This window comes from Daktulosphaira vitifoliae, unplaced genomic scaffold (genome assembly GCF_025091365.1).
Source record: "Daktulosphaira vitifoliae isolate Bord-2020 unplaced genomic scaffold, ASM2509136v1 Scaffold_3, whole genome shotgun sequence".
Lineage (NCBI taxonomy): Eukaryota > Metazoa > Arthropoda > Insecta > Hemiptera > Phylloxeridae > Daktulosphaira > Daktulosphaira vitifoliae.
The window spans coordinates 20,374,748-20,389,274 of NW_026099574.1; the positions used below are offsets into that span (position 1 = coordinate 20,374,748).

Here is a 14,527-nt window from a genome sequence, read left to right on the forward strand (position 1 = left end):
AAAAGTCATATTTATAAAAGTTTTCTAATTATGAGGTATTTTAAAACAAATAAATAATCAATAATTTTTTTCTTAAATAGAAAAATATATTATACAGAACAAAAAAATAATGGTAATATTTTATTGTTACCGTTAATTAACTAGTATAATGAATATAAAATGTGAAATAAACAAAATAAAAAAATATAAATATTTAATATAATTTTAAATATAAAAAAACAAAACAAATACACACAAAAAAAAGATTATAGAAAACTATTAAAGTGAACAATAAATAAAATTCATACACTGTCTAAGGATATATCAAAAAAATATAATTAGTTTTTCAAGACATATATGATATTATAATGGTTCACCAGGAGGTTTATTCAACAGCTAAAATTAACAACAAATTGTTGAATAATGAAATATATTTAGTTATAACGATTAAATTAACTTACTATTTCAATGTGTTTTCTTAATTCTGTTGGACTAATTTGACGAAGTAGTTTTTCATGTTCATAAAAAGAATTATGATCTCCAATTTTCGAAGAATTTTTTTCATTATTAAAATTCTTTTTTTGATATTTAATATCACTATTACTTTTCTAAAATGTTTTCAGACATTATTTTAATTTAAGTAAAAGAGGTGATGCAATACTTGTATTATCATAAAACAATGATTATTTACTCGATGAAAAGTAAAAAGTAAAGACGTATATTTTAAGGTTAAAGAAATGACATTAAAAATATAATTTAATTATAATTTTTAGCTTCGATGCGAAGGTATTGGTTTTACTATGATGTGTTTTTTTTTTTTATGTCTGGTACCACTTTTTCTTAGCTATCACCGAACCGATTTCTTTCAACAATACGTCAAAAGATCACAAATCGTATCTAGTCGAAGTCATTACCCTCAAAAATTGAAAAAATTTCCCTCGTTCCCCGTAAATAGGGGAAATCTCCAAAAAAATTACAAATTTAAAAATTGCTAATTTTCGATATTTTTTCAATTATTTTTACTTAAAACTGCCATAACTTTTTGAAAAATGTATTGATCAATATAATTTTTTTTTATGGATGTATGATGTCTTTAACTATCATTTGGTATAATTTTTATAAATCTGACCCATTTACCTGCCTACAGGGGGGATTCAAAATGAAAACTTTTTCACAAAAAATTAACTTTTTCAACTTAACTTTTTAAAGTGTTCCGGAATTACTGACACTTTTATATATATATCTTAAATTAAAGTTAATGTAATGTACTTTATTATGAAAAAAAAAAATGTCTGACTATTTTGTCTTCACCAAATAGCTACCAAATGCTATTTTTGTGTGAAAATTCTCGATTTTATATTTTACATTTTTTACTTTATAATGCTATAACTTTTTGAAAAATGTATGGATCAATATAATTTTTTTATGAAAAATAATATTTATATCCTTCTTTCATTCGACATAGTTTATCTTAATCAGGATATAAATAAGGAAATAGCAGATCATGTAGCTTTTGTAATAACCCACTATTTTTTTAAAATTAAACACTTTAAAGATTTGCATTGAAGCGTTTGCTGGGGTTTTTTTTTATTAATAATAATTAAGATATTTTTAATGACAAGAAAAACACACAAAATAATTTATTTGCGGTAAGAGAGAGTGCAGCAACTTTTAGGAGGCTTATTGCTCCCTATTTCAGTTTTTAGTACTAATACATCAAATTGAAATAAAGCCTCTAAGTGGAATAATTACTCATTATGTTGGGAATATAAGTAAAATAAAATTCATTACTCCTCCAAATGAAAAAATATTATATATTCACCATGTGATAATCTTTTATATTAAAAGAGTTAAAAACTAGTATTAAAATAAACCTAAAATACAATGTTATAAAACACTCAAAACTGATGCTAAAAGGTTAATACTATGGGCTCAAAGTCATGGCCTTTATAGTTATTAACTGAAAAATAAAAGGTTGGTTAAGAACTATTTATATTTTATTCTGATGTTTCTTTATTTTGAACCTTAATATATTTTTGATAAAAGTATTCAATTTAAGCAAAACAATTCTTACATTAAATGTTGTTTGATTCTCAACATTGACATTCTTTACAACGCCAATAACACTTTTTACTAATTGTTGTTTTTCAAGGATTTCCGCATTCAGTTGCTTTTCTAAAAGCTTAATACATTCATTTTTTTCTTTTATGATTTTTTGAAATTTTTCTAGTTCAGATGAATGCTTTTGGCTATTAAGAAGTTTTTCTTTTTCATACCTGTTAAGTTTACACATTTAAATAAATATCAGAGAAATGCTAAAAAGTAAGAAGAAATTAAAGACAAAAAATTAACTTTTATTTTAAACAAACTTTTCTTTTAAGGATGACATTTTATTGGCCATTTGCCTTTTTATTAAGTTGTTTTCTTCATTGGTCATTTGTACTATACCATCTAGTTTTCGCTGATACTCTGTTACTTTATCTGCTAACATAGCATCAACTTGTTTTTGGTAAAATAATTTTAGTTCATTTTTTATAGTTTTAATTTCTTCTTTAGCCTCATTTAATTCTTCTATTGTTTGACTCTATTACATTAAAAATAATGAAATGCAAAATTATTTATAATGCATACATTTTTTTTATCATTAAATTTATATCTATGCATATAAATTCAATTCAACAATTTTGGATAACTAAAGTTAAAGGTTTTAATTTTAAAATTATTTACTCTAAACATCCTATATGTATTATAAATTATGTTTATTTGGCTTCTTCCACTAGACATTATACAAATGGAAATTAATTTATTTATATAAAAAAGTAATAAGATTAAAATAAATATGTTAACTTATTTGTTTTTAATTTTTTAAACTAAAAAAAATAATAAATGAAGTATAACTTATGTAAATATGAATGGCTACTCATTATGTAAAAATTAATTACTGAATATTTAAATTGCAAAAATATTGATTTCTAGATTATATAAATGCATATTTACATATTTTTAGTTCATAATTGCATGAACTTAAAAACATAGTTAATAAAATATAAGCTTTTTTAAATAATTCAAATATATAAAATAGTAATGAAGTTGACATAGATGGTTTATACGCTGACAGGGGCAGTAGTCTGTTTATTAAGAATTAACTTCAATACAACTTATTTAATTAATACAGCTCAAGCAATTAAACAAACTACATAAAGTGTAACAATTATTAGAGAAACTTATACAGTATAAATGTTAAATTGCACAAAGTTTACCGGAATGGATAGGTAAAAAGGTACAACGCAGCTCTCTAAAGTGTTGTGTACATTGGTTGGCGGAAACATAACATTATATATCACATCAGAAATGTAATAGATTGATAATATTGCGACTAACAGTCAACAACCTGTCGAGGCTTGATGGAATTTTCAATTCTTAAGATCATAGCAGAAATGTATATCTTAACCACCAGTTTTCATATTAATAGCTAAATGGCTGATTAAGAAGGATGCAGGTTAGTGCCCTCATGAACACAACACAGTACAGTGTCAGCTTTTAGCTAATAAAATATCTAAGGAAATGGTATAATGGTTACCTCACTATTTTTCATCTGATTTACAATTTCTTCAATTCTACGCTTTTGATCCAAAAGCTGGTCATATTTTGTAGTTTTTTCTACGCACGACTTTTTCTCTTCTTCTAGCAATAAAATTTCATTTTCCAGTTTATGACACTTTTCTACTGTTTTATCGTAAATTATTTTAAGCTAAAACATAATATTAAGTTATATGATATGGCATAGTTTAATTTTTCAAATAATTAAAAATAATATATTCATTAATTACATTTTTATTATCTTCTTTAGTATTGATTAGTTCACTCTGAATTTTTTCTAGTTCTTTGCACTTTTGCTCAAAATCTAATTTCATTTTTTCTAAACAGCAATTTACTTTTTTACTATTTGTTAATACTTCATTTAATTTTTTTTCTGCAGCGTCTGTTCTACTTTTATAAGAATTAATTTGAGTAGTAGCTTTTGATAAGTCATTTTTGTAGCGTTCTAATTTTTGTCTAATAGTTTCTAAAGCAACATATTTGCTTTTACGTTCAGATATAATGTCTTGACTAATGTTTTCATTGATGAGACTATACTTTTTTACTTGATTTAAAATTAATGCTGATCTTGCAGCTAATTCATTAAGTAGACTATTTTTTTCTTGATCGATATCTTTACATTCAGCCAACTTTTTTTCATAGTTCAATATTTTTTCTTCTAAACATGTAACTTTTTGTTCAATATTCTAAAAAAATATAATAAAATTTTAAGATTTATTATTAATTTTTAGACTAATTTTGAAAAATTGATCTTTTTAAGACAAATTGCTTGAGTACCATGATAAATGTGCAGAATGTAAAAATGATACTTGAAAGATTATGACATCAGTTCAAAGTTGAAAAAATTTTTGATTAATAGTTCAAGAAAAATAACAAAGTTAGTAGATTTAATAACTGTTAAAATCAATAGTGTGGAGTTGGATAGATCCTTTATAAAGGGATTGGGATGATTTTGAAGTTGTTTGGAGAAACATGAGTGTATGCTTCTTAATAGTTTTAATAGAAAAATCACTTTGAGGGGTTAAGTAAGAGACATATAGTGGGGCATGCAAAATTTTTTGAAGTGTTATATTTTGAAACATTTAGATTCTGTTTAAGTTTGATTTCTTTGCAGTCTGCAAGTTCAATAGATGGTCTAATAGGTTAAATGATAACCCATGGTTCCAGATACAATTAAATGCCTGTGAAACATTTAAAAAGTACAAGTACATTATTGTTTATTTTCTATAGTTACAGAAATAGTGTCTACTAACGTAAGCCTCTGTCCAAGGAGGATAATTTAGTCTAGTAAACCTGCTCTGTAGCGTCTTTTGTGAAATTAACTTAAAATTTTTCATTAATAAAAATATATAGTGTTTAGTAAGTAAGGAAGCAGGTTTCTATTATCCTCATTGTAACAATTTACTCGTTTCCTTATTTACTGAACACCCTGTAAAACATTTATCAGGCATTGTTGGGGTCAATATCCATAATGTTATGTACTATTGAGTATTTATTTATAAAATCATGAAATATAAAAGAATAGCTGAGGGAAGTACTGGTGCTAGGTTTTGCAGGGCTCGAGGCAAATCATAATAGTGAGGCCTGGGCTTGCAATCAGAAAGCCAGGTTGGAGTGAGAAAGATTTCCCCATTAAAAACGATTACATAATGAAAATACTATTTTTTTTTTTGTTTGGACGGGATAAATTTTCTTATATTCGTTTCTCTCCAAAAAAATAAAACCATAACTACATCATCACTATGTGTTGGGTCCAGAGCATGTGTCAGGCTCATCTCAACTTTATGACTTTCACTGGCTGAGGCAAATGTCCTGCCAATAGCAATACTACATTGCAATTTTTGTTGGGCAACTCTACCTAACATTTATATATAATTTTAATACAAAAATAAAATAATTTACTTGTCTTTGGTAAATTTCTTCTCCTAATTTTAACCAAAGATTTTCTTTTGAAACAGAATCTAATTTTGTAATTTCTGGAATTGATTCACTTATATTAATTTTTTCATTGTTTAAACATACGCTAAAAAGTTAAAAATCTTAATATTTTAAAATAAAATATTTAGTAATTGAAATGATACCTTTTTAAGTTTTTATTATTATTTTCATGATTAATTTCATTTCTAGTTTTAACTGGGGAGTTATCTTTACATTCATGAAAATTAACATTTCGGGATACTTGACTATTTTCTAGTTTCCTAAATATTGTGTCGTGATACTCATAAGTTTTGATCATATCATTCATTAGAGTTTTAATTGATGTAACATCAATTTGTTTTCCTTTTTTAGTTGTAGGTTTGATGGGAGAAGACGTACTTAATGGACTAGATAGTCCATTATTTATATAGCTTGTTTCCATTTTTTCAATATTTTGTAATTGACACGATAATGTATCTAAATTTGTCACTAAATTGTTAACAACTTCTTTAAAACTACTTGATTCTCGAGACAGTTCTTCCGTAACTGTATCTTCAATAGTTTCACTGTCTGAAGAATGTACTTGAAAAAAATCTGAAGGTAAAGATACTAAGAAATCAGTATTTTCACTGCATGAATCGCTCATTATCGTAGTTTAAAATGATAAGCAAACAATAACAAATACAACGTATCGTTTAAATTTAGAATTTAAAAGTAGCTTAACAAATTCAAATAATTGGATTTTTCGGTTACTGCTTATCGTACAATAAAAATCAAATTTGTTTGTTTACTTAAAAAATATGAGTTGATAAGAAATAATCAAGTATAGTGTGATAACGTGTTTTAAGTGATACATTTTACTTCTACATGCATTCTGTATAGTACTTACATTCAAGTAATTTGTGTTTGTAAATATATAAATAAGTTTATTTAATATAATCTGTAATTTCATTAGAAATATGGCTAGTAAATTTGAAATGTAAGTATATTTAATTGTTTCCTGTGTTAATAATTATGTGTATTGCAATTTTTACTTAGGTCAAAAACTGTGAGTGAAGATGAAAACACTACGTCTAAAGATATGATGCTAGCTGACAAATTAGTAAATGTTAGTTATTTTTAATCAATCTTATTGTTATTTTGAGACAAGTTAATTTATATAATACTAAAAAAACGTAGTTTTTTAAAATAATTTTTTCTTTAGTTTTGATAAAATTCTTATTTATGACTTAATATAATTAAAGAGTCCAGTGAAATAACTAGTTATCTACCTAATTATAACTAGTTATATTTTGAAATTAATTAGAATATAGAGTAGGTAAATGATTTTAGTGTTGACTCTATGTTAAACATCTTTATTTGTTTAATATTGGTTTTTCTGATAGATATTTTGACAAGGATATTTTTCTGAATTGTGTGTACAATTATCATATTAACCTGTTGTTAATATTTTGTTATTAGAAAATATAAAACATGAATTTTGAAAAAATTAAAGAGAACTATTACACTGGATTCTTTAATTAAATAGCTTCATATATCAGCTAAATAAAATTGATAAATAGTAAGCTAAGTAGCTATTTAAGAAAAACAACATTTTATTATTAAAATATTTCCCTACCCTAATTTAGTAAAATATATTTTGTTATTGAAATCATAATCTATAGAAGTTTTACTAAATATGGATGTTTATTTATATTTTCATTTATTTAATTTTTGGATTTAGGATATATGTAACATTACTCTGTATTATATATTAATTAATTAATTATAAAATATTCATGACAAAAGAATTGTATAATATATTTAGTTATACAATTTATTTTATATTGAAAATTTTGATTGTTATAAATATTTTCTGATAATATATATATATTTTTAAATCTATTATTTAAAATAGTATCTTACAGGTCAGAAAAAATTGTTTGGATAATGATATATTTTTTCTTTTTTTCTTTTATATAATTATACACTACATCAATTATATATGTAATATTATTAATTTTTAAAATAAACCAAATTTTACAAACCTGATCATACCCAATAGTACTTGAGTAACAATAAAGTATTATCATACCATATAATACTTTATTCTTTTCATAGGTATACTTATTCATTTTCCGTGCTGTATTTAAACAAATAAGTGTATTATCTAACATTTTTCTATCACTATTGACCATAGTAATAATTAAATTATGAGGTAGGAAATTTATTTAAGGGACCCGATTTTATTGTGCATTGTCTTTTTCCTAAAAAATGTCTTTTAAGTCAGGAATTTTTAAAATTAAAAAATGTTGGTGACCCTGATGTAATAGGTAATAGTTATGATATCTATACATAATATTTAATTATTAATTTCTACATTTATATATAATTTATAAGTATTTATATTAGATACCTTTGACTATTCCCAATGGGGACCACAAACTTCAACATCAATACTGGTTTTGGTTTAGTCGTCGATTCCCTGGAAAACCTGGTAATACTCCAAGTTATGATCAAAATCTTAAGTACCTTGCTAGATTTGGTTCAGTAGAACAATTTTGGACAATATATAGTCATATGGTGAGACCATGTGCATTACAATCTCATTGTGAATTTCACTTATTTAAAGTTGGGATCAAACCAATGTGGGAGGTAAATATGAATAAAAATAGTTTGAGTTTATATATAAATTAATTGTTAATATATAATCTATATAAGTAACTAATTAATTTATAATTTTTTTCTTAACTTGTTAACTACTTATAGAGAATTTATGAATTTTTAATTGATTACAGGATGAATCAAATGCTAGAGGAGGTAAATGGGTATTAAGAATACGTAAAGGTTTAGCATCTAGATGTTGGGAAAATTTGATACTCGCAATGCTTGGAGAGCAATTCATGGTAGGTGACGAAATATGCGGTGCTGTTGTTTCCTTAAGATTCCAAGTAAAAAATATATTATCTAGGGTATTTAAAATATATATTAAAAATAATTTCTGTTTAGGAAGATATAATATCAATTTGGAATAAAACTTCTTATGATCAAGGAGCAACAAATAGGATAAGAGACACTCTTAGAAGAGTCTTAAACTTACCACCTAATACTATTTTAGAATATAAAACACATAATGAAAGTATTAAATCAGTGTCAAGTGTTTACAAAATGTAAGTGACACTAAATAAAATGTGAATTATTAAAAAAACTTTAATTAAAAAAAAAAAAAAAAAACAATATTAAAATATTTAATAAAGAAATAATTCTTTAACCAAAAAATCTGAGTTAAATATATTTTTGTACATTATTTTTAGTGATACTGTATATTATTTTTCATTGACTTAAAAATAACAATAACAATAATGAGGGACCTTGTTTCCCTCAGCCACATATCACAATATCAACATACATGAAAGTGTATCATTTTTTCACATCATTTTAGATACACTTATGATTATTAATCCCTGGTGAATGTATCATGTGTAATAAAACGCAACAACATTAACTTTGGGTAAATAATTTAATTTGATATAACAAAAAAAATTAATTTTTCTTATTCAATACTTAACGCTATAAAATAACACAATATTTGAAAAGTTGTAAATACTTTTTTTTTTGCTAATGAAAAATTTAATTAGATAAAATTAATTACATGTTAATCTCTGTACATGTGTAAATTTAAACACATAATGGTATTAATTATTCAAAAAATATAAAAATTTATTTATACAATATAACAGATGAGCTATAAACAAAATTTTTTTACATAATATAAAGATTTTTCGCCATTATCAGACCATAATAGTGTAAAATATAGTTTTAATATAAAGTAAAACATTTAATTTGGTATTCCATATAATTGAAATAGTGAAAAATATCATATGCATTGAATACTATGTATAATTAGTTATCATATTTACATCTAACTGCAATTTTCAGTTAACTTCAAAAGCATTTTTTAATATAAATATAGAAGATTTAATTTATTCTTAAATTATATAAATATATTTCTAAATTCATAAAATATGGAGACTAGATTTTTGTATATGTATACTTTATTTGTTAGAATCCAGATAATATTACCACTTCATTGATGTTGTAAAATAGTTATTGTTGTCATACCTAAAAACAAAAAAAAAATGATACTTTAAAAATCTAGTTTTGATGAATCGATTATTTGTTAACAACTATTTTTCTACAATTTGTTACCCAACCTAACCTTTCAACACTTGTTTCAGGAGAATCCTAAGTTAATTTATAAAGTTATTTTTTATGTAAAAAAAATACCAATTATAATATAACTATATTATTTCAAATAACTGATAAAAATGTGGTTTTATACAGAGTGGAATATCTCAAATTGACAACTCATAACTATTGATACAATTCAAATTTGGATGTAATTTTTTCTTACCAATTTTTGCATTGTTAAACTACAAAAATAGTTTTTACTATATATTTGTATATAATAAAAAATAATTTTTAATTTCAAAATTGCTGTTTTTTTAACTTTTCTTACACAAAATATTGATGAGTTGATAACAACTTTAAAATGAACACTTATTGAATTACATTCATTTTAATATATAGAGTAAGTATCTGTACAGGTGGAATATGTGTTGTAACTATACACCAGTAAGAGCTATACTCACAAGCGCACATACTCATACAATTTTAATTATATCAAAAGCTATAAGAATTGTCAGCTAAAATTATTCCACTTTGTATAAACAAAATGTCCTACCATATATGGTATCATCAATAACTTTTGATCTTTTGAATATTTTGCATATTTTTTTTTAAAAATTTTTACGGACATTTGTAAATGTCCCCTTAAGAATAAACATTAAGTTTTTAATTTAAAAAAAAATTTTTAATTTAAAATTTTATTACATAGTAATTCATTATTATTATTTATTTACTTAGTAAATGTATCCATATAGGTAATAATATAGCAATTTAATTTAAGAGCAGTTTATAAATGAGGGATTTAGTGGCAATTAATTTTAGGACATTTTATAATTATTCATTTTTATAATTTTGGTCTATGTTAAAACATATTTTTTTTATATGTCTTTAATTAAAGAATTTATTTTATTTTTAAATTTTCTTCAAAGTTTTAAAATAACCATGTATAAAAATAGGAGTTAAAATTGATGGTAACATTGTCCAATTTATTAATTTTTTTATATTTTAATATCTAACCTTTAGTGTTTAAATTATATTTTAAGAAAAGAATAAATATTTTTTAAAAAGACATGTTGATACATTTACCTAATACAAAAGCAAATGCTAATTTAAGGTTAAATGAAATCCGGAATTTCATTATATCTGTTTCTTCTGATGATTGTAACAATAATCCGCAAATACAAATTCCAGCCATGAGTAATGTTGTATAATTAGGACCAGAAGAACCTTAAATAGTAAAATATAACTTTAGAATGAAAGTAATTTTACTTATATTTAATATATCAAAAACGTATCTTTTATCGTTACAGTATTATCACAAATTATATTCCTACAAAGCTTCCTAAATAGTTTGATTCAAAATTTTTTTTTATGAAATTTTATAATATTAAGCAAAACTGGGTAAGTTAAAAAATTTAACTTTTTAGCTGAACAGAGATATATAGATTTTACATTAATTTAACTTCTCTTTTGTTCATTTAATGACAAATAACATATTTTTGGTTTATTTAATTAAATACCTCTTTATAATAAAATAAAAAATTTTTGTAATATATTATACTATAAAATAATATACTATTTTTATGTAATTAACAATAGAATTAGGTATTTTTAAGCTATATTAACTCAAGAAGTAATAGAGATTATTTATTCTAAAAATTCTTAAAATATGTGTCACTTAGTAAATTTTAAATTGTCAAGACGGTTTTACTATGGAGACATCACATGATATAATATACACTAGTTTATTTAAAAATAATAAATATTTGTAAAGTAAATTTATACCCTACATTTTTATATGTTTGAAAATTATATTTTGTTGTATTAAAAAAAAATGTTGGAATGAAAAAATTTAGCTCTTAAAAATGTGATTAACCTATGAATATACTATTTTTGGAAACTTACTACTAACACTATAAACTTATCAAGTATAGTTAATGAAACTAAGTGTCATTACTTTTTAACTTAATTTATTTAAAATAATAACTGATTAAATATCTTAAGTTTCTTCAATTAAGTCAATTTTAACAGAAAGTTTGAGTTAAAAATAACCATTAACTTCCCAAGCCTTGCAAGTAGTATTATTTGAGTTATTTTAGAAATTAAATAAGAAAAAAATTTAACATTTGAAAATAAATATTTCTTATGTTTGAATGAAATTATATTTAAATATATATATATCTTTTAGTTATACGCCATTTTTACCACAATAATTACTGCATTACACTATAAATATAACTTTCAATCTTACTTTTAGAAAAGTTTTGTCTTATATCAGAATCATTTTCATAACTATCCGCAGAAAAATCACTTTTAGGCAACTGTTTAAAATTTTCAGCTGGAGGTTCAAAATTATCTGAAGATCGTACTAATATTGTTTCTACATCTTTATGTCCAATAGTTTTTTTTGTTGTATAATATTGCATTTGTATTCGAAATTTATCTCTTATATCACAAAATGCTGGTGCTGGAGCATTATGTCTAACTACTATATCTACTCTAGAGCTGGCACTTATTGAGCCTTCTGGTTCCACCACAGTATATTTTTTGGTGCAAGTACAAAACACTAATAAAAAATTAGATACAATAAAATATATTTATAAATAATATTGTAAATAATGCTTTGATTTTACCTTTAAACCTGACTGGAAAATCATAGGGATTGAATAAAGTAATGATTTGTCTGTGAGATGTTTTATCATCTAAACTGAAAGTTAATGATTGAGGACTTACAAATACAGGCACTTTATGGTTGTTCATTATGACTAATTTTGTAAAACGGTGATTTTTTAAGACTTTACATGGTGCGTTTCATACTTTTATTATTAATAATGTAATCGTTTTTAGTAGCTTTGTTTTTATTTATTTCCTTTATCATTGTTATTGTCTTGTTATCAATTTGTTTCATATGTTTTTTACCAAAGAGTATGTGCAATAAATTATAAGTGATTAAGTTTGTTATAAATGGAAGTTGAACTTCTTTTTTCTAAAATTATCAGTCATAGGGTTCCAGTATAAAAAAGTAACTTAGCGTTTTCTGATTTTCTCAATTGTGAAAATAGTGTTATACACTTTAAAATAGTGTTAAGACCGGAATCGACCCTACACTTATAATTCACCTATGGCTGTCTGGATTGTTTTTTGTATATAAAAATTACCGGCTTATATATATATATATATATATATATATATATAAATCTAGTTAGGACCGTGTTCAAATTACTAACGTTTGAACCGAGTCGTACATTATAAAAAATTATGGGGAAATTCATATTTAAATATTAAATAGGATTTATTAGGAAGAAGGAACTTTTAAATAAAATTTTATTAGAATGGAAAATTCCAAATGAATGGAGGAATAGTATTGTGGTGCCGATATTTAAAGGTAAAGGTGACATACAGGAGTGTGAAAATTTTAGAGGCATAAAGCTTATGAGTCATAGTATAAAAATTTGGGGAAAGGTAATAGATAAGAGAATAAGAAATGAGACATCAGTATCTAAAAACCAGTTTAGATTTATGCCTGATAAGTCAATAATGGAGCCAGTATATCGTGTGAGGTAACTAATAGAAAAGTTTAGGGAAAAGAAGAAAAAGCTGTGTATGGTATTTATAAATTTGGAGAAAGTGTATGATAGAGATTTTAAAGTGGACATTAATGAGAAAAAGAGTCCCAAAAAGGTACATTAATAAATAGAAGATATGTATGATGGCACTTGTACCAGGGTAAAAAGCGTAGGAGTATCAGAAGGTTTTCGGGTAAGAGTAGGAGTGCACCAAGGTTCTGCTTTAAGTTCCTACTTATTCTGTATAGTGATGGATGACATTACTAGAGAAATATCAGGATACGGTATCATGGTGCATGTTGTTTGCTGACGATATAGTCTTACTGGGAGAAAATTAATAAAGGGCTAGAGGTGTGGAGATTAGCTCTTGAAGAAAAGAGTTTAAGAATTTGTAGAAGTAAGACAGAGTATATAGAGTTCGAGTTTGACAAAGGTTAACACGAGGTAGGTGAAATGAGGAGATTAGTGACAATAAGCAAGGACGTGATTGGAGAGTTTAAGTATTTAGGGTCAGTTGTGTAAAAGAGTGGTGGTATTGACGAGGATGTAAGACACAGAATTAAGTGCGGGTGGTTGAAGTGGAGAGAAGCGTCTGGCGTCTTATGTGATAAAAGAATTGCAATGAGGCTAAAAGGTAAATTCTACAAGTGTAGTGAGACCAGTTATGTTGTATGGTTCAGAGTGTTGGGCGGTTGATAAGAAAGTAGAGCAGAGATGAGAATGCTTAGATGGATGAGTGGAGTGACTAGAAAAGATAGAATAAGGAACGAGCATATAAGAGGGACTGTAGGTGTAGCCTCAATCGTGGATAAGATGAGAGAAAATAGACTTAGATGGTTTGGCTATGTTATGAGAGAATAATCGGAAGCTGTAAGAACACTTAGAGAAATGAATGTTGAAGGAAGAAGAGGTAGAGGAAGACCAAAAAAGAGATGGAGAGATGTTATTGAATGTGATATGAGGACATCTGATGTGAGCGTGGAGGATGTGGGAGATCGTGTCAAGTAGAAGTTTAGGATAAGGGAAGATAACCCCAAGTAATTGGGATTAAGTCGAGGAAGAAGACCGGCTTATATATATTAATCTAGTTAGGGCCGTGTTCAAATTACTAATGGTTGAATCATTAGTAATATATATATATATATAAAGGAATGTACATTATAAGATATTTAAAAAAATGATGGGGAAATTTATATTTAATTATTAAATAGGATTGACAAAAGATATTAATAAAAATTATTCATATGTGGTAAATAGTGTATATTTAGATTAATATAATAAAATATTAACAATATTTT

The 14,527-nt window shown here is 24.7% G+C and overlaps 3 protein-coding genes across 3 annotated transcripts; 1 reads left to right on the forward strand and 2 right to left on the reverse strand.

Moving 5' to 3' along the window:
* Positions 1-60: 60 nt before the first annotated feature.
* On the reverse strand, positions 61-6,256 carry LOC126901945 (putative autophagy-related protein 11). Its single transcript, XM_050678903.1, has 8 exons — positions 5,661-6,256; positions 5,482-5,602; positions 3,810-4,265; positions 3,560-3,730; positions 2,349-2,563; positions 2,054-2,255; positions 441-587; positions 61-375 (listed from the first exon to the last, which is right to left on the reverse strand). Exons 1-8 carry the CDS (start codon positions 6,140-6,142, stop codon positions 343-345), a joined length of 1,827 nt encoding a protein of 608 aa, XP_050534860.1. The 5' UTR covers positions 6,143-6,256; the 3' UTR covers positions 61-342.
* Positions 6,257-6,332: 76 nt separating this feature from the next.
* On the forward strand, positions 6,333-8,712 carry LOC126901949 (eukaryotic translation initiation factor 4E type 2-like). Its single transcript, XM_050678909.1, has 5 exons — positions 6,333-6,475; positions 6,535-6,604; positions 7,888-8,130; positions 8,274-8,426; positions 8,485-8,712. Exons 1-5 carry the CDS (start codon positions 6,456-6,458, stop codon positions 8,647-8,649), a joined length of 651 nt encoding a protein of 216 aa, XP_050534866.1. The 5' UTR covers positions 6,333-6,455; the 3' UTR covers positions 8,650-8,712.
* Positions 8,713-9,240: 528 nt separating this feature from the next.
* Positions 9,241-12,554, reverse strand: LOC126901950 (motile sperm domain-containing protein 1-like). The gene is made up of 4 exons (XM_050678910.1): positions 12,297-12,554; positions 11,915-12,229; positions 10,750-10,890; positions 9,241-9,597 (listed from the first exon to the last, which is right to left on the reverse strand). Exons 1-4 carry the CDS (start codon positions 12,421-12,423, stop codon positions 9,563-9,565), a joined length of 618 nt encoding a protein of 205 aa, XP_050534867.1. The 5' UTR covers positions 12,424-12,554; the 3' UTR covers positions 9,241-9,562.
* Between the last annotated feature and the right edge of the window lie 1,973 nt (positions 12,555-14,527).